This window comes from Polistes canadensis, unplaced genomic scaffold, assembly GCF_001313835.1.
Source record: "Polistes canadensis isolate GaletaPanama2010 unplaced genomic scaffold, ASM131383v1 scaffold_92, whole genome shotgun sequence".
In the NCBI taxonomy this organism is placed as follows: Eukaryota; Metazoa; Arthropoda; class Insecta; order Hymenoptera; family Vespidae; genus Polistes; species Polistes canadensis.
Window position 1 is genome coordinate 403272 of NW_014569639.1, and position 19699 is coordinate 422970.

The following is a 19699-nucleotide window of genomic DNA, read 5'->3' on the forward strand; positions in this document are numbered from 1 at the left end:
TTGCACGACGCATATTCCTTTTGCATATACTTGTGTGTACTAATAATGCGATAACTTACATATACATTACAATTACATTGCAATATATATATATATATATATATAATATATACATGTGCGCATAAATATTTGGGATAAATGATGTATCGAAAGCTGCTAACTATTTTGTCTAACGTGAATGTATTTATGGCCATCTCTTATTCATCACATTTAGAAGCGTCATGATATTTGCCTGAAAAATAATAGATACGATCGAGATACGATCAAGAAATTGAAAATAAAGCAATTAAATATCCTTAAAACGTTATTTATATATCTTTAGGGAAAAGGTACCGGATCAGGACACAGAACTTTACTTTATGGCAATGCCATACTTTTGAGGCATCTAAACAGCGACATGGTACGTTAACAATATAATTTATTTATCACATTTAATAGAATAATCCATATCTTTTTGTGATATTATATTCATTAATTTTATTGTTTCAGTACCTGGCATGTCTGTCAACGAGTTCATCAAACGATAAACTCGCATTTGACGTAGGTTTACAACAACATTCACAAGGTTAATCGAACAAAACAATTATCTATTATAGTTCATTATTATTCATTAAGAAAATAGGGGGGTGAGAATTAGATATAACATTGTTCTTTTTTTTACAGGCGAAGCTTGTTGGTGGACAGTACATCCAGCTTCGAAACAAAGATCTGAAGGTGAAAAGGTCCGAGTAGGTGACGATCTAATTCTTGTATCTGTTGCCACTGAAAGATACTTGGTAAGAAATATATCAAATTTACAATTTTCGCGCGATAATTTATTTTCAAATAATATATTAAACATTTTATTATAATAATTAAATGATAAATCTAATATTTCTTCAATGTTATAATATATGAATACGTATAATTGACATCATAATTATTCTCAAATTCAAATCATTTTTTTTCTATAGCACACAACGAAAGAAAATGATTTATCAGTAGTAAACGCATCGTTTCACGTGACACATTGGTCGGTACAACCTTATGGTACTGGTATAAGTAGAATGAAATACGTAGGATACGTTTTTGGTGGTGACGTATTAAGATTTTTTCATGGTGGCGATGAGTGTCTTACTATACCTTCGACATGGAGCACGTCACCTAATCAAAAGTATTATATATATATATCTTTCTCCTTTATCATTTATATTAATTTGATACAATTATATATAGTAATATAATGATTTATTTAATAAATAATTTGATCTATAGTATCGTAACATACGAAGGAGGAAGTGTTATGAGTCAAGCAAGATCCTTATGGAGGTTGGAATTAGCTAGAACAAAATGGGCAGGTGGTTTTATTAATTGGTTGCATCCAATGCGTATAAGACATTTGACAACTGGTCGATATCTTGCAGTAAAAGAAAATAATGAATTATATTTGGTGGACAGGTCATTACTCTTCATCATTTTAACATCGTTCTATTTTATTTTCATTAACTCTTAAATATTATCTTTATAATAATATATCAATTTTATAGAAACGAAGCAACGATAGAAACTTCGACATTCTGGCTGAGACAAGAGAAGGATGATCAAAAAATAATACTCGAGGATAAAGATTTAGAAGTTATTGGAATGCCGATTATTAAATATGGTGACTCGACGGTTATTATGCAACACTCTACAACGTGTCTCTGGGTTTCTTACAAGGTATTAATAAATATTAATTTAGGATTATTTATATATGATATCGCGTTGTACCTTTTTATTTTTATTATCAATTTGTTTGTTTTTTTTCTTTTTTTTTTTTCGTATCCTCTTACCGTTTATTTCAGTCGTACGAGACAAAAAAGAAAGGCGTGGGTAAGGTGGAAGAAAAACAGGCGGTATTGCACGAGGAGGGAAAAATGGACGATGGTTTGGATTTTTCACGTTCCCAAGAAGAAGAATCTAGAACGGCACGTGTTATTAGAAAATGTAGTAGCTTGTTCACGCAATTTATTACGTAAGCATTTTCTTTTTTTATTATTATTTTATTTAAGAGACTTATAGGTGTGGTATCGATCGAAGTTACGTTATTAAACAATAATGAGATATTAAAAGTTAACAATAAATATGTCTTTTTTTCTTTTTAGAGGTTTAGAAACGTTGCAAATTAATAGAAGAGCATCGATGTTTTTTCAAAATGTAAATCTCAATGAAATGGTAATGTGTCTGGAAGATTTAATCAATTATTTCGCTCAGCCAGAAGATGATATGGGTAAGTGTTAAAAACGAAAATGTGTGTGTGTGTGTTGAAATTAAATGACAATTATAAAATATTATTCAATTCTTTCAGAACACGAAGAAAAACAAAACAGATTTCGTGCGTTAAGAAATCGTCAAGATCTGTTCCAAGAAGAGGGCATATTAAATCTCATTTTGGAAGCGATAGATAAGATTAACGTGATCACTTCGCAAGGTTTTCTTGTCGCACTTTCTGGAGACGAAAGTGGTCAAGCGTGGGATCAAATTTCTGGTTATCTTTATCAATTATTAGCAGCTATAATCAAAGGAAACCATACGAATTGCGCTCAATTTGCAAATAGCAATCGTTTGAATTGGTTGTTCAGTCGTTTAGGTTCTCAAGCGTCCAGCGAAGGTACCGGAATGTTGGACGTACTTCACTGCGTTCTTATTGATTCGCCCGAAGCTTTGAACATGATGAGGGTACTTAAAGTTTTTGTTTTATTCTTTATTCATCTTTTTTGTTAGGATTAAACGAGAAAACGTATATATATATATAATTTGAGTTTGATTTGTGTCATTTTTTTAGGATGAACATATCAAAGTGATAATCTCTCTTTTGGAGAAACATGGCAGAGATCCAAAAGTTTTGGACGTGTTGTGTTCCCTTTGCGTGGGTAACGGAGTAGCTGTACGATCATCGCAGAATAATATATGTGATTTTTTGCTTCCTGGAAAAAATTTACTTCTTCAGACGCAACTGGTTGATCACGTAGCTAGCATAAGACCTAACATATTTGTCGGTAGAGTCGAGGGATCAGCGTTATATCAGAAATGGTATTTCGAAGTTACCGTAGATCATATTGAACAAACAACTCACATGATGCCACATTTGCGGATAGGTTGGGCTAACACAGCTGGGTAAATATATCATCTGACATTTTATTAATATTTAATGTCAATACTTATATATTAATTCATCAATTTTATCGATTCTTATAATTTTATTATAGTTACATGCCGTATCCAGGTGGTGGCGAAAAATGGGGTGGAAACGGTGTCGGTGACGATCTTTACTCGTTCGGTTACGATGGCGCGAATCTTTGGACAGGTGGTAGAAAGACACAAGTTGTTCAAGATGCTACGGAACCATTTATTAGAAAAAGCGACGTAATTGGTTGTTCCTTGGATTTGACCGTTCCTGTAATATCGTTCACTTTCAACGGCACTCACGTTGCTGGCTCTTTCAGAAATTTTAATCTCGACGGAATGTTTTTCCCAGCGATCAGTTGTTCCTCCAAATTATCCTGTAGATTTCTTCTCGGTGGCGATCATGGAAGATTGAAGTATCAACCACCTGAGGAATTTTCACCTCTGGTAGAAAGTCTACTACCCCAACAGATACTTTCCTTGGATCCTTGTTTCTATTTTGGGAATATGAATAAAGTTGTATTAGCCGGACCATGGTTGGTGGAAGATGACACGGCATTTGTTCCTGCACCTGTTGATACTTCCATGATCAATCTACCGAGTTACGTCGAACAGATAAGAGACAAACTAGCCGAGAATATTCACGAAATGTGGGCTATGAACAAAATCGAAGCTGGATGGATATACGGTGAACACAGAGACGATTTAAGAAAAATTCATCCCTGTATCGTACAGTTTGAAAGATTACCTGCCGCTGAAAAACGATATGACACTCAATTAGCCGTTCAAACGTTGAAGACCATATTAGCTCTTGGATATTACATTACAATGGACAAACCACCGTCTAGAATAAAAACATTAAGGTTACCTAACGAACCATTCTTACAAAGCAGTGGTTATAAACCGGCACCTCTCGATCTCAGTGCCATCAATTTAACCCCTAAAATGGAGGAATTGGTGGATCAATTGGCAGAAAATACCCACAATCTTTGGGCGAAAGAACGAATCAGTCAAGGTTGGACTTACGGATTGAACGAAGATTCTGAAATGAGAAGGAGTCCGCATTTGGTACCGTATCCTAAAGTAGATGAGGCCATTAAAAAAGCTAATCGGGATACTGCCAGTGAAACTGTTAGGACGCTTCTCGTCTATGGTTATATGCTTGATCCACCAACTGGTGAACAACACGAGGGTAAATTTTCAATATTTTTCATTATAAATATTTATAGTTCATAATAACTAATATAATACGCATATATATTTATATATATATTTTGTTTGGTTGTGTGTTACAGCTCTATTGTTAGAAGCTAATAGATTACGACAACTGTATTTTAGAACGTATAGGGTTGAGAAACATTATGCGGTTAACAGTGGCAAATGGTATTTCGAATTCGAAGTTTTAACAGCCGGTCCTATGCGCGTTGGTTGGGCAAAAGCTGACTGTATGCCAGGAAGTATGTTGGGTAGCGACGAGAATACCTGGGCATTCGATGGCTATAACGTAAGTAACCAATCGTGTCAAATATTTTATATCTAATTTCGTAGATCTTCGAAGATATTTAACAAAATGGATTATAAGAATGAAACATTTGATTACGTCGTTGTGTATATTCGTACGAAATACGAATAAGTTGAGTAAGTTTAGTACGAATAATATCGCGTAATTTATTATTATTATTTTTTTTTCCACAAACGATATAAAACAAGTTCCTGATTTGTGTTCATAATAGTTACAATTTCTAGATGCAATTATTTTCTTAAGCCTGTATACGTATAAAAAAAAAAAAAAGAAACAAAAATACATTTAAAAATCCGTGCAAACGGAGGATGTTAATTAATTATTATTATTATAAATCTAGCGAAGATCTTGACCGAACGATAGACATAGTTCGGTGTGCCTAAGCGCTTCGCGGTATCGACGTTAATATTATTTGTAAATGTAGAATTATATGAAAATAATCTAAAAAATCATCGTGAATGTCAGGTGACTAAGGTACACGCTGGTACTCACGAATCATTTGGTCACAAATATCAAGTGGGCGACATAGTTGGCTGTTTCATTGACGTCGCAGACAGAACTATCAGTAAGAGTCTCATTTTCCGATAGTCACTAGAGGTCCACTATATTTTGATTTGTTTTTTCGTCACTACTTTTGTCTTTGTCTCGTTCTATATGTTTATTTCATGTTGACTTGGTTTTCTCTGCATCCTTGCTCCAAGACGAATGAAATCGCTGAATATTTCATTCACAAGTGTGGCTTCACTCTGATCGCCGTCTAGTCACGCAAGAGTCATTTATCAAGATATTATTATTATTCAGGCAACACGATCTCATCGAAACATCATAGGTTCAATAATACTATGAGAGAAAATGTCGGAACGTGTAACTGTGAAATAAACTGTGCGAGATCATCCTATACTCACACACGTACAAAAATAATATTAATTCAAAAGACAAAACAAAAAAAAACAAACCAACAACAACAAAATAATAATAATAATAATAATAATAATAATAATAATAATATTAATATTAATAATAATAATAATAATCGTCGTCGCAGTTCTATTCGTTATTGAAATCTTCTCATCGAAACGTTATGTAGTTTATATACTACGATTCGTGGTTACGAATTGACGAAAAAACAAGACTGTTGAACTTGTTCATTTTGTTTTAAAGGAGGAAAAAGTATACTCGGGCACAGCCGAAACATTCGGCAAGCAATGGCAGGTTGGAGATGTTGTCGGGGTTTTCCTGGATCTAATTGACCGAACTATTAGTAAGACGGAATCTTTAAACGAATGCTTCAGCTGCCATTTAAAGCTATAAACATTATATATATGTATATGTATATATATATATAATATTATGTGTGATATATACACATTGTATATTGTATATAACACATAAATACATGATATGCAATGTAAAAGACATATCTATGTATGTGTATGCGCGCGTGTTAGATGATCCATGTGTGTTATCCTTACCAGTGGTAGTTCGATCATTTTTTTTATTTCTAAATATATATATATATATATTTTTTTTTTTTTTAATTTCAATTTTGTATATATATTCTTTATTATATTAGCAAGATAAAATAATAATTGTCCAAGACCGCGTGTGATAACGACGAAGATAATTGTTCGAAACGTGTATATGTATCAGAAAATAATTGTGTATCCTTTTCAACACAGTGTTTAAATCATTTTTCTTTTAACAATAATTAAACATTATTATTCTTTTCCAAATGTTCTCACACAATATTCATATCGAGCACTTTTATATATTACATATGTGTGCATACGAATTTGTTTTCATTATAATTCGTGCATGCAACTTACATATATATATATATATATTTTATTTTTTGCAAATATCGAGATATTACTACTGGTTTTGGTGTAACTTTAGGATGAATCTAATTCAGACGCATATACATCATACATATATATACTTTGATTATATATAGTTAGATTACTGGATACAGAATCCGCTAATTTGATTAGTATTCGTGTTACATAGTCGCGCATAAAAAAATCCTTTACATTAAAATAATGAAACAATCATTGTGTGTACAATCTGTGTTTTTTTTTATAGAATTATAATACATACATATATCTCTCCATTACTCTATTAATCTATTAAATAATAATAATAATTGAAATATATATATACGTGGTACGAATCTGGACTGATGTTTTAGACAGGATCGATGTGTTTTTCCATATATATATTTTTTTTTTATATCTTTATCATTCGTTCACGTCAAATTATTGGCAGCCAAGCCACAAAAAGAGTGTTTTTATTATTATTATTTTTTTTTTAAAGGGATCTCGTTAATTTTCTTTCATCCTATCATAATATAATATCATCGTAATATATTTCCGTATATGTTGGGATTAACCAGCAAAGCCAGTCACACAGTCCTGGTTTGATCATTATTAATAATAACATCATGTAATTTGTCAATCGAAATAGCGTTTATATTCGAACTGTCTTGCGGTATCCAGTATTCTACTGAGCATTATACTGTTATTAAAAAAACAGTGCTTTCGTGATTCATAATTATTAATCATTTAATCCAAATACTGAATCCTAATTCTCACACGATGTAACGATGATAACATTAATATCGCTTTGGAGGATGGCTGCTCGATGCTCACATATATTTTTACAATTTTTTCTTATTCATTTCTATTTGCTTTTTCTTTTTTTTATTATTATTATTCTTCTTCTTGTTTATTATTTTTTATTAAGAAATATTTTCTTTCTTCTATTATTATATTTCTTCTTTCTTTTCTTTTCTTTTATTTTTACGTCCTCATTATTATTTTTCAAAACAAATACCATGTGGTGATACGTTCTCTTTCGTCGTATTCCATGCGACTCCGGGGATTAATAAAGTTTCATTCCAAAGTTATAATATCGTTGTTGACATTTATCCTTTGTTTAAGTTTGTTAAAACATACGTTTTTCTATTGACTATTCCCGTTAACAGTATCATTGCTTTATTCCACAGAACCAATACCGTGCATATGTGCGTAGTATACATACTTCCATGTAGAACATTATCCGTTACATCTCTTTAGGTCACCCCCGTTCGTGTTAAAGTAATATGCATATAAAGTCGCATGCATGTGTAACTGGTTTTAATTAAGTTACTCTCGCATTTGCTTTTTTGTGGTATCTATTATATAAAATACATTTTTTTACTACTACTATTACTATTACTACTACTACTACTACTACTATAACAATTACTCTTCTCGTAAATAACGAATTTAATCAATCCATCTTCATGTCCGAAGTTTTTTAATCTACTTTCTTTTTTTTTCCTTCCTTTATTAACATTCCTAGCGCTCTTTTCTAATTAATCGCGCTTTATTATTATGTCTTGCTTAAATGTTGCCGTTTATTTTACCTTCGTATTAAAAACCTAGATAGAAATTCTGGATCTCGTGATTAATATCTTTATGAAAATACAAAGAGAAGAAAAAAATAAAGAAAGAGGGAAAAAGAGAGAGAGAGAGGGGGTGTGAGAGAGAGAGAGAAAAGATCATCAAACGCGAAACGTGTTTAAAAATAATCCAGAATTTCTTTCGATTTAACGTTGTCGAATAATCTAACGTTAAATTGTAAAACAATAATTTAGGTTTTTCATTAAACGGAGAACTTCTGATGGATGCACTCGGTGGTGAAACATCGTTCGCTGACGTACAAGGTGATTCCTTCGTACCAGCTTTTACACTTGGCGTCGGACAAAAGGCTAAACTGACGTTTGGTCAGGACGTGAATACTTTGAAATTTTTCACTACTTGCGGTTTGCAAGAAGGATACGAACCCTTTTGCGTGTAAGTATTCTATCTGATTTATTATCACACATTCGTAATTGGTTGATTCTACGACGTTATTTGATTTATTTTATTTTCTTGTTGTCTTATTTTAATATTATAGGAACATGAATCGTTTAGTCACGTATTGGTATACGAAGGATCAACCAATTTTCGAGAACACCGATGACATGGCCGATACCAGGATAGACGTTGCTAGAATTCCTGCAGGATCGGACACACCGCCCTGTTTAAAAATTTCTCACAACACATTTGAAACTATGGAAAAAGCTAATTGGGAATTTTTACGACTTTCCCTTCCCGTTATTTGCCTGTCAACGTTTATATCGGAAAACGAGAAGGTACGAAGATGGCAGGACATTAAAATGCATCAGAGCAGACTTTTGTCCGAACAATTCGAACAAACCCAACAGGCGGCACCTTCGGCTCAAATGGAACAAATCATGAAATCTGGATTTAGCATGAGCGATATCAAAGGTATAACTATGTCATATTTTATTTGATATACATATAAGATTGTGCATTCATTGGAAATGATTTTTGAATGCACAGGCTTGCAAAGGAATTATTCTGAAGATGCTGTAGAAGCTGATGAGATGGCAAAAGAATCACCAATACCAATGCAAAGAAATAAACCTATGAGACCACCGAGAAAGGGTTCGATTTATGGATCACGTTCCGGAGCTATGGATAGTGCTGTAAATGAAGCAGAAATGAACGGTTACGGGGAGATGAACGGTGACGTCAAAGATGATAAAAAGAAACGCGGTCGTTCGCCGTTTAGGTAAAAATCAATTTCAAAGATTATTTCGTTTTAATACTTTACCGAACATATACAAGTACATCGACATACTCAAAAAATATCGATTATAGGAAAAAAAGATGAGTGCTTATGTAATGTAAACTTAAAAAATTTAATATACGTATACGATCGGTAAAGTGTTAAAAATGATTTCATATCGTAAGATTAATTTTAACGCTTTAAACGTTCTTAGAAAGCTTAGCAAAGAAATGGAAGATGTGTAAGTAAATTCGACAGCATAACACGTAATGCGCGCGCGCGCGTATTACATTGTGTGATTATTTTCTTTAACGTTTTAAAACAAAAATTAATAAATATTTCCCGAAGAACATCTTCAACGTTGTGTTTCTCCATTTTAAAGATTCTTTTCGCGGAAAGCAAAATCACCGGAGGCAAAAGCTAAAACGCCGGAGCTTCAAGTACGTTCCGACGTATCCGATAAAAGTACGAGGACGCTTACTGCAAGTAAAACTGGAAGTAAAACTGCTCAAATACGTGTCTCTACCGTAAGTTGAATCTATGAAATAAAATGATAGGTGTTATACGCGAAATAAAAAGATTTCAATTTGAATCATTTGTTTATATTTTTTGCAGACCGACTTGAAAGTAGTCCCACCACAAATTCCGGAACGTAACGCACCTAAAATAATGTCGGTATTAACTGGCAGTGGGGTGGAAGCTATCGGTAATGAAATCTTTGACGCGGAATGTTTAAAATTAATGAACGAATATTTCTACGGTGTTAGAATATTTCCCGGGCAAGATCCGACACACGTATACATTGGTTGGGTAACTTCGCAATATCATTTGCACACGAAGGATTTTAATTTGTCCCGCGTTAGGAAAGCTTCGGTTGTCATTACAGATGATTACGATCGTCCGGTAGAACAGTAAGTTATTTAAAATTGATAAAAACGAATTAATGAGTCTTATATAACTTATGTTCACTTAATAATTCAATATTTTTCAGAGTCGATAGACAAAGTTGTTACATGGTAAGAGCCGATGAATTATACAACGAAGTTACCCAAGATGCATCGGGAAAGGGTGCATCCCAAGGGATGTTCGTCGGTTGTTTCGTGGACACCGCAACGGGTTGCATTTCTTTCACCTGCGAGGGTAAAGAAACCACTCACAAATTCAAAATGGAACCTGACACGAAATTATTTCCTGCGATATTTGTCGAAGCTACCAGCAAAGAGATCCTTCAAATCGAACTTGGAAGAACGTCTACGACGTTACCGTTATCTGCAGCAGTTTTACAAAATTCAGAACGTCATGTAATTCCACAATTTCCTCCCAGACTCAAAGTGCAATGTCTGAAACCTCATCAATGGGCCAGAGTACCAAATCAATCGCTTCAGGTCCACGCTTTGAAATTGTCCGATATCAGAGGTTGGTCGATGCTTTGCGAAGATGCAATTTCAATGTTGGCTTTACATATTCCTGAAGAAGATAGGTGTATCGATATTCTCGAACTCATTGAAATGGACAAACTTTTAAGGTAGATCTCCATTGGAAAAGTTATATACATACATCCGATTATAAACGTACAAATGTAATTACTTTATTTGTTAAGATAATTCAAATATCGTTATTGTTAACATTTATAGTTTCCACGCTCACACATTGACGCTGTATGCGGCATTGTGTTATCAATCGAACTACAGAGCAGCTCATGCATTATGTCAACACGTCGATCAAAAACAATTATTGTATGCTATCCGAGCCGAATATATGTCCGGACCATTACGACAAGGTTTTTACGATTTACTGATCGCATTACATCTCGAGTCTCACGCAACTACGATGGAAGTTTGCAAAAATGAATTTATCATACCTCTAGGTATTATTTATTATAATTTATTAGATCGTCGAACATTGTTACGCGTATAATGTTTATTCATTTATTATAATTTATATTAATATATACATTTACAGGTCAAGAATTGAAGGATTTGTACGAAGATCCCGAAATGAAACATAGTCTTAGATATTTGGAAACCGAATCCGTACGGCCGCAAATGAAGATGACTGATATAAGGTAAGAATAATTGTTTTCAAGTAGATGTGAATCTTTACTAATCGATCGGCTATCAAGGCGAATTCCTTCTAGCGATCAAACTATCGAGAATATAAGAAGTCTATACAGTCCACACTTTCCTCTCGATGTTGTACGTGATTACGTGATGATGGCATTAAACGAAGCCGTTGAAGTCAATCAGGTTCATAATCGAGATCCTATAGGAGGCAGCAACGAAAATTTATTCTTGTACGTCAAATAATAACTTAATTGATATTTCTCTCATTGGAAAAAATAATAATATTATATTATAATAAATATGTTTTTCACACGCAGGCCATTGATAAAACTCGTAGATAGATTACTTTTGGTTGGAATGCTTAGAAACGAGGATGTCGTGAAATTACTTATTATGATCAATCCGGAAACTTGGGATCCAACATTTGATAAAGGTATATCGTATTAGATTTTAAAAAGCTAATAAACTTTTCTTTACTATTTATTTATTTATTTATATATATAATAAAACTTCGTGAAAAAAATTAATGACATATTTGTATTTTTAAATGTAACATTTCGCAGAAGGCAAAGATGAGCACAAAAAGGGTTTGCTTCATATGAAAATGGCGGAGGGTGCAAAGTTGCAAATGTGTTACCTTCTCCATCATTTAAATGACATTCAATTACGTCATCGCGTAGAATCTATCATAGCGTTCAGTCATGATTTCGTTGGTGATTTGCAAGCCGATCAATTGCGTCGTTACATTGACATCAAACAATCCGATTTGCCATCTGCCGTAGCTGCCAAAAAGACGAGAGAATTTCGTTGTCCGCCTCGCGAACAAATGAATGCGATATTAAGTTTCAAAAGTCTCGATCCGGAAGAAGATTCGGAAAATTGTCCATGCGGGGAAGAATTAGTGGCAAAGATGAACGAATTTCACAACGATTTAATGTCTTACGTATCGTTGCACGCATTGCAAGAAGCTGCGGATGCCGCAAACGAGCCCGAGGAAGAAATACAAAAACCCGGTGCTATGAAGAAATTATTTAATTTCATCAATGCCGTTAAGGAACTCGAGGAAGAACCAAAACCAGAACCAGAACCGGAAAAGAAAACTCCCGAGGAAGTATTTCGTAAGGTTTTAATAGCAACCATAGTTAAATGGGCGGAAGAAGCTCAGATTGAAACGCCCAAACTCGTACGTGAAATGTTTAGTTTACTCGTACGACAATACGACACTGTAGGCGAATTGATAAGAGCATTGGAAAAAACTTATGTGATTAATAGTAAAACTAGAGAAGACGTTGCTTCGATGTGGGTTGGTTTAAGTCAGATTCGTGCTTTATTGCCAGTACAAATGTCTCAGGAAGAAGAAGAACTCGTCAGAGAGAGATTGTGGAAGTTGGTGAACAATCACACGTTCTTCCAGCATCCAGATTTGATTCGAGTACTTAGGATTCACGAAAATGTAATGGCGATTATGATGAATACTTTAGGTAGACGTGCACAGGCACAATCAGATGCACAGACACAAGCACAGGCTGCAGAAGGAGAAGCAGCTTCTAAAGAAAAAGATACATCTCACGAAATGGTAGTAGCTTGTTGTAGATTCCTTTGTTATTTCTGTCGTACCTCAAGGCAAAATCAAAAGGCCATGTTCGATCATTTTGATTTCCTATTGGAAAACAGTAACATTCTACTTGCCAGACCATCATTGAGAGGTTCTACACCATTGGATGTAGCTTATTCCTCATTGATGGAAAACACTGAACTGGCACTCGCCCTTAGAGAACATTATTTAGAAAAAATAGCAATATATTTGTCGAGATGCGGCCTGCAATCGAATTCCGAATTGGTTGAAAAAGGTTATCCTGATCTCGGTTGGGATCCAGTCGAGGGTGAACGTTATTTAGATTTCTTGAGATTTTGTGTATGGGTAAATGGTTAGTAAAAAGGTTCTTTATTTTTATATCTACGTTTATTATCTTTCAAGATAATATTAATACATTCATTTTCCATACGACATTAGGTGAAAGTGTTGAAGAAAATGCAAACTTGGTAATACGTTTGTTGATAAGAAGACCGGAATGTTTGGGTCCTGCATTACGAGGTGAGGGAGAAGGTTTACTGAGAGCTATAATTGATGCCAATAAGATGTCCGAACGTATCGCCGATAGACGAAAAGTAAGTCCGACTAGTCTCTGATTTTTCTTGACCAGCGAATAACAATCAATAAAAGTTTAAACGTTCAGGATTGAATTTTGTAAGTAAGAATTAACAAAAAAAAAGAAAAAAAGAAAACACAGAAGATATACGTTTTGTGATGTGCATTTTTTCATGTAAATACGTAAAATAATTATTTGTCCTATGTAAATAATTTGTCAAATGTAATTATGTTTATTGTTCTAACTATATATCTCATCATCGATTAGCGATTTCCTTACCTATAGCTTAGACAATTTATTTTTGTTTTTACAATTGCATGCTCGCAATTTCCACTAATCAAATATCAACGTAGCTTTTTAAACAGGTGCACGACGAAGCCGAGGGTACAGCAGTGGTGATGCAGTTCGAGCATCCGCTTCCAGAATCAGACGACGATGAAGATTACATTGATACGGGTGCTGCTATTCTCAATTTTTATTGCACCCTCGTTGATTTACTCGGTCGATGTGCTCCAGATTCTTCCGTGATCGAGCAAGGTATGCTCATACAAAGATTAGATTTTCAATTATCGCCTCATCGTTGACAACCAACAAAATTGTCCTATTCACAATATTATTTACATATATTTTATTCATTTTTAAATGATACACACGAAAGTAGAGATATTATTATTTTATATAAATCTCAAAATTTAATGACAAATATAAATAGAATTATTGCATACACGTTAATTGAACCGAATTTTTGTTATCGATAATCAGAATATACCCGTCAACGTAGATATTACAGAATCATTATCATGTAGATTGTCAGTAGTTGAGAAAAAAAAAAAAAGTAAATTTAGAAATTAATAGCTAATAAGAGCATTTATTTTGTTTTTTAACAACCAACAGAATCCCCTTCGGAATCCCTTGGTAATATATGTATACATATATATATATATATATAAATCTCTTATGTGAAAATTGCATCGACATTGTTAATAAGTAATAAACATGAGGTGATAATATCAATTAACGAGGTTAACGTTACAGGAAAAAATGAATCGCTTCGTGCAAGAGCTATTTTACGGTCGTTGGTACCATTGGATGATCTTCAAGGAGTACTATCATTAAGATTTACGTTGCATAATCCAGCTGCTGGAGAAGAAAGGCCAAAAAGTGATATGCCGTCTGGATTGATACCTGGTCATAAACAAAGTGTCGTACTTTTCTTGGAACGCGTTTATGGGATTGAAACTCAAGAATTGTTTTTCAAATTACTCGAGGAAGCTTTCTTACCAGATTTAAGAGCTGCCACCATGTTGGATAGGGTAAAACATTCATTTGTTTCATTTTTTTCTTTTTACAATTATACTATTAAAAAAATGAGATAAATTATATTGACGAATGTGTTTATTTTGGTTTGACATAGAACGATGGATACGAATCCGACATGGCCCTTGCTATGAATCGATATATAGGAAACAGTATTTTGCCATTATTGATAAAACATTCAAAGTTTTACAACGAGGCTGATAATTATGCGAGTCTATTGGATGCTACTTTACATACCGTATATCGACTTAGCAAAAATAGAATGTTAACGAAGGGTCAACGCGAAGCTGTCTCAGATTTCCTCGTTGCTTTGACCAGGTAAGAAATAAACGTTCTCGATAATTTGTCAATGAACTAATTGAATTCTTCTGATTTGACAAGATGTCTTGACGAGTCTAATTTTTCGTAAGTCACATTGATACTACTTTTAAACATCAAAGTACATCTTTTTAATCTGTCAATATAAATGCTCGATCATACACGATTTTATATTATCATAATATATGTATGTTACCCCTTATATCTGTTACCATCGAAGCCGGAAATCAGTCATTGCTAGTAATTCCTCGGCATTCTCATCAATGCAAAGCGCTTTGGTAAATATTTTTTATACTAAAAGTCAATAGATTTTAATGAAACTTATATTAAATTAAAGTACACACTTTTGTCTACGCGTAGAATACCATATCGAGTTATAAATCAATCTGAAAAGGTTCAAAAAATTGATAAGAATGCCGAGGAATTACTAGCAATGGCGGATTTTCGGCTATGACGGTAACATATCGAATGTATAACATTGTGTTAATATTATTTGAAATTGCAGCCAAATGCAACCGAGTATGTTGCTTAAATTACTTCGAAAATTAACCGTGGATGTTTCGAAATTGTCAGAGTACACCACGGTCGCATTGAGGGTAAGTAAAAATAAATTATTACTCATAATTTATACATAATTGTAATAATATTAATATTATTATTATTATTAATATTATTATAGTTGCTTACTTTGCATTACGATCGGTGCGCTAAATATTACGGATCGACTGGAGGCCAAGGAGCTTATGGTGCTTCGAGTGACGAAGAAAAACGTTTGACGATGGTTCTGTTCAGTAATATATTCGATTCGTTGTCTAAAATGGATTACGATCCGGAATTATTTGGAAAAGCTTTACCCTGTCTCACTGCTATTGGTTGTGCTTTACCACCGGATTATTCATTGTCCAAAAATTACGAAGACGAATGGTACGGTAGCAAATCAACGTCTACCCAATCACCCGATGGTCCATATAATCCACAACCCATCAACACGTCTAGGTATATTTTAATTCTACATAATTGTATATTAGATTGTGAATTATTTATTTGACAAATAATTATAATCGATTAATTTCGTTTATTAGCGTTGTACTAAATAACGATCTGAATCAAATAGTACAAAAATTTTCTGAACATTATCACGATGCATGGGCTAGTAGAAAATTAGAGAATGGTTGGACTTACGGTGAACAATGGTCCGATGTTAATAAAACTCATCCAAGATTGAAACCTTACAACATGTTGAATGATTACGAGAGAGAACGTTACAAAGAACCAGTCAGAGAAAGTTTAAAAGCTTTATTGGCTATTGGCTGGAGTGTCGAACATGCAGAAGTTGATGTACCATCGACGAATCGTAGTTCTATGAGAAGATCATCCAAGAGTCAGGTAATATAATATCTCATTATGAATATGTTGTTAGGAAAGAAATGATTAGACGACTCTACGTGAACTAATGAAGTTGTTTCGTTTTAGGGTGATTCTGCGAGTCCGTTTAATTACAATCCTCATCCAGTTGACATGACCAATTTGACGCTTAGCAGAGAAATGCAAAACATGGCCGAACGTTTGGCCGACAATGCTCATGATATTTGGGCTAAGAAAAAAAAGGAAGAACTCGTTACGTGTGGTTGGTTAAAATTTGTAAATAAATAACAAATTCAATTAGCTTTTCTCATTCGCGTGAATAATAATGTCACATTTCTTTTTTTTTTTTCAGGAGGTGGTATTCATCCTCAATTGGTACCGTACGATCTTTTAACCGATAAAGAAAAACGAAAGGATCGCGAACGTTCTCAAGAATTCTTAAAATACTTGCAATATCAAGGTTACAAACTTCACAGACCAAATCGTGGTGGAGAAACGGAAGTTGCCAGTGCCGGTGCAGCGGTTGAACTTCGTTTTGCTTATTCCTTATTAGAAAAATTGATAGCGTATCTCGACAAAGCGACGATCAACATGAAACTTTTGAAACCATCCGATACGTTTAGTCGTAGAAACAGTTTCAAAACGTCGACGAGGGATATCAAATTTTTCAGCAAAGTTGTATTGCCGTTGATGGAAAAGTATTTCAGTACTCATAGGAATTATTTTATCGCAGTGGCAACTGCTACGAATAATATCGGGGCGGCATCGTTGAAGGAAAAAGAAATGGTCGCTGCATTATTCTGCAAATTGGCCAATTTGTTACGATCAAGGCTTGCCGCTTTTGGTGCTGACGTAAGGATAACCGTTCGTTGTCTGCAGGTCCTTGTAAAGGGTATCGACGCGAAGAGTTTGGTTAAAAATTGTCCTGAATTTATCAGGACTTCTATGTTGACCTTTTTCAATAATACAGCAGACGATTTAGGCCATACGATATTAAATCTTCAAGAGGGAAAGTATAGTCATCTTAGAGGTACACATTTGAAAACTTCAACATCGTTATCGTACATCAACAGTGTCGTGTTGCCAGTTCTTACTGCTATGTTTGATCATCTAGCTGCTTGCGAATACGGAAGCGATTTGTTACGTAAGTCAAAATCTTTTTATATATACATAAATATAAAGTAAAATATTTAAAAAACGAAATATATACTTTAACAAAAACATTTATATTTTATATTTTACAGTTGATGAAATTCAAGTAGCCTCTTACAAAATGTTGGCATCACTTTATACTCTCGGTGTAGATTCCAGTTTAACTCATGATAGAAAATACCTGAAAACTGAAATCGAACGTCACAAACCAAATCTTGGTTCCTGTTTGGGTGCCTTTTCGAGTTGTTTCCCAGTTGCCTTTTTAGAACCTCATTTAAACAAACACAATCAATATTCCCTTTTAAATCGTATCGCTGATCATTCATTAGAAGCTCAAGACATTATGACAAAAATGGAATCAAGTATGCCAACATTGGAAACGATCCTAACGGAAGTCGATCAATTCGTTGAGTCTGAAAAAACTTACAACGATGCCCCGCACGTTGTTGACGTAATATTACCACTTTTATGCTCTTACTTACCATTCTGGTGGGCACAAGGCCCGGATAATGTTAATCCAACCGAAGGTACATACGTCAGCATGGTAACCAGCGATCACATGAATCAATTATTGAAAAATGTATTAAAATTGATAAAGAAAAATATAGGCAACGAAAATGCCCCATGGATGACACGAATCGCTGCTTATACGCAACAGATAATTATTAATTCTTCCGAAGAATTACTCAAAGATCCATTTTTACCTTTGGCCGAACGCGTTAGAAAACGTACCGATACCATGTTTCACAAAGAAGAATCCCTTCGGGGATTCATTAAATCTTCTACTGATGATACATCGCAGGTCGAAGCTCAGATACAGGAAGATTGGCAACTTTTGGTACGCGACATATATTCGTTTTATCCTCTTCTTATTAAGTACGTTGATTTACAAAGGAATCATTGGTTGAGAAATAATATACCCGAAGCTGAAGATCTTTACAATCACGTTGCCGCGATATTCAATATATGGTCAAAGTCACAATATTTCTTACGCGAGGAACAAAACTTTATATCGACTAACGAGATTGATAACATGGTTCTTATAATGCCAACTGCAACTAGAAGATCAACTACCGTTTCGGATGGTACTGCTCCGGCTGGTGGTGGAAAGGTTGATTCATTTATTATAATATCATTTGATATTGAAAATAATTTAACGCATTAATTAATCATTCTTTTTTATTCTTTCTTTCTTTTCTTTCTTTTTTTTTTTGTGTCTATTAATAAACAGAAAAAGAAGAAACATCGTGACAAAAAAAGAGACAAGGATAAAGAAGTTCAGGCGTCCCTGATGGTTGCATGTCTCAAACGTTTGCTACCAGTTGGTTTGAATCTGTTCGCTGGTCGTGAACAAGAACTCGTTCAACACTGCAAAGATAGATTCTTAAAAAAGATGCCGGAATACGAGATAGCCGAATTCGCTAAGACCCAATTAACGTTGCCCGATAAAATCGATCCCGCGGACGAGATGTCCTGGCAACATTATTTGTATTCTAAATTAGGACAGAAGAAGGATGTTATGGAACCGGTTAAAGCTCAACAACTCGAGGACGTAGTTGCTAGAATTACAGACATGGCTAAAGTACTGTACGGCCTACATATGGTAAGTTAATATATAATATTAAATATTATCTTTTTTTAATGTAAACTGCTAGACACGTTATTTTCGTAAGCATATTATTGATTATATATTTCATTTAAAAGAGTTATATTCACAATTATATATATATATTTCTTTTCTCTCTCTCTCTCTCTCTCTCTCTTTCTTATCGTGTAGCTCTGTTTTTTCACAAATTTCTATCATCATTTTATGTTCTCTCGAGTAGATAGATCATCCACAACAGCAGAGCAAGAGTCAATACCGATCAGTGGTGTCGATACAACGCAAACGAGCGGTGATCGCTTGTTTCCGTCAAACTTCCCTACATTCCTTGCCCAGGTATCCCTTTTTTGTTCATTTACGTTTGTTGCATTCCCATAAGAGTTATATTTCTTTGGTATGTTGAAATTTTTCTTTCTTTTTCACACATTAATATATTAAATAATTATAA

General features: G+C 34.0%; 1 protein-coding gene across 14 annotated transcripts in view; it reads left to right on the plus strand.

The window, feature by feature from the left end:
* The window catches only part of LOC106787111 (ryanodine receptor), a 36487-nt gene that overhangs the window by 8725 nt on the left and 8063 nt on the right, over positions 1-19699 (plus strand). For 3 of the 14 annotated variants that reach the window (XM_014749206.1, XM_014749209.1, XM_014749211.1), the window contains 37 exons: positions 323-400; positions 490-565; positions 664-776; positions 954-1153; positions 1255-1437; positions 1527-1698; positions 1824-1993; positions 2124-2248; positions 2327-2697; positions 2804-3135; positions 3228-4336; positions 4440-4648; positions 5828-5927; positions 8304-8502; positions 8606-8979; positions 9055-9286; positions 9498-9524; positions 9666-9810; positions 9899-10194; positions 10275-10808; positions 10918-11150; positions 11246-11348; positions 11421-11576; positions 11664-11779; positions 11910-13274; positions 13361-13515; positions 13862-14033; positions 14532-14809; positions 14911-15131; positions 15637-15727; positions 15811-16127; positions 16214-16517; positions 16605-16758; positions 16849-17640; positions 17741-18759; positions 18880-19251; positions 19475-19587. In XM_014749206.1, coding sequence (XP_014604692.1) covers positions 323-400; positions 490-565; positions 664-776; positions 954-1153; positions 1255-1437; positions 1527-1698; positions 1824-1993; positions 2124-2248; positions 2327-2697; positions 2804-3135; positions 3228-4336; positions 4440-4648; positions 5828-5927; positions 8304-8502; positions 8606-8979; positions 9055-9286; positions 9498-9524; positions 9666-9810; positions 9899-10194; positions 10275-10808; positions 10918-11150; positions 11246-11348; positions 11421-11576; positions 11664-11779; positions 11910-13274; positions 13361-13515; positions 13862-14033; positions 14532-14809; positions 14911-15131; positions 15637-15727; positions 15811-16127; positions 16214-16517; positions 16605-16758; positions 16849-17640; positions 17741-18759; positions 18880-19251; positions 19475-19587 — 11006 coding nt within the window. Of the gene's footprint in view, positions 1-322; positions 401-489; positions 566-663; positions 777-953; positions 1154-1254; positions 1438-1526; positions 1699-1823; positions 1994-2123; positions 2249-2326; positions 2698-2803; positions 3136-3227; positions 4337-4439; positions 4649-5131; positions 5232-5827; positions 5928-8303; positions 8503-8605; positions 8980-9054; positions 9287-9497; positions 9525-9665; positions 9811-9898; positions 10195-10274; positions 10809-10917; positions 11151-11245; positions 11349-11405; positions 11577-11663; positions 11780-11909; positions 13275-13360; positions 13516-13849; positions 14034-14390; positions 14412-14531; positions 14810-14910; positions 15132-15194; positions 15219-15636; positions 15728-15810; positions 16128-16213; positions 16518-16604; positions 16759-16848; positions 17641-17740; positions 18760-18879; positions 19252-19474; positions 19588-19699 lie in introns of all 14 variants that reach the window. The other 11 variants (XM_014749202.1, XM_014749204.1, XM_014749207.1 and 8 more) reach the window with 8 other exon arrangements.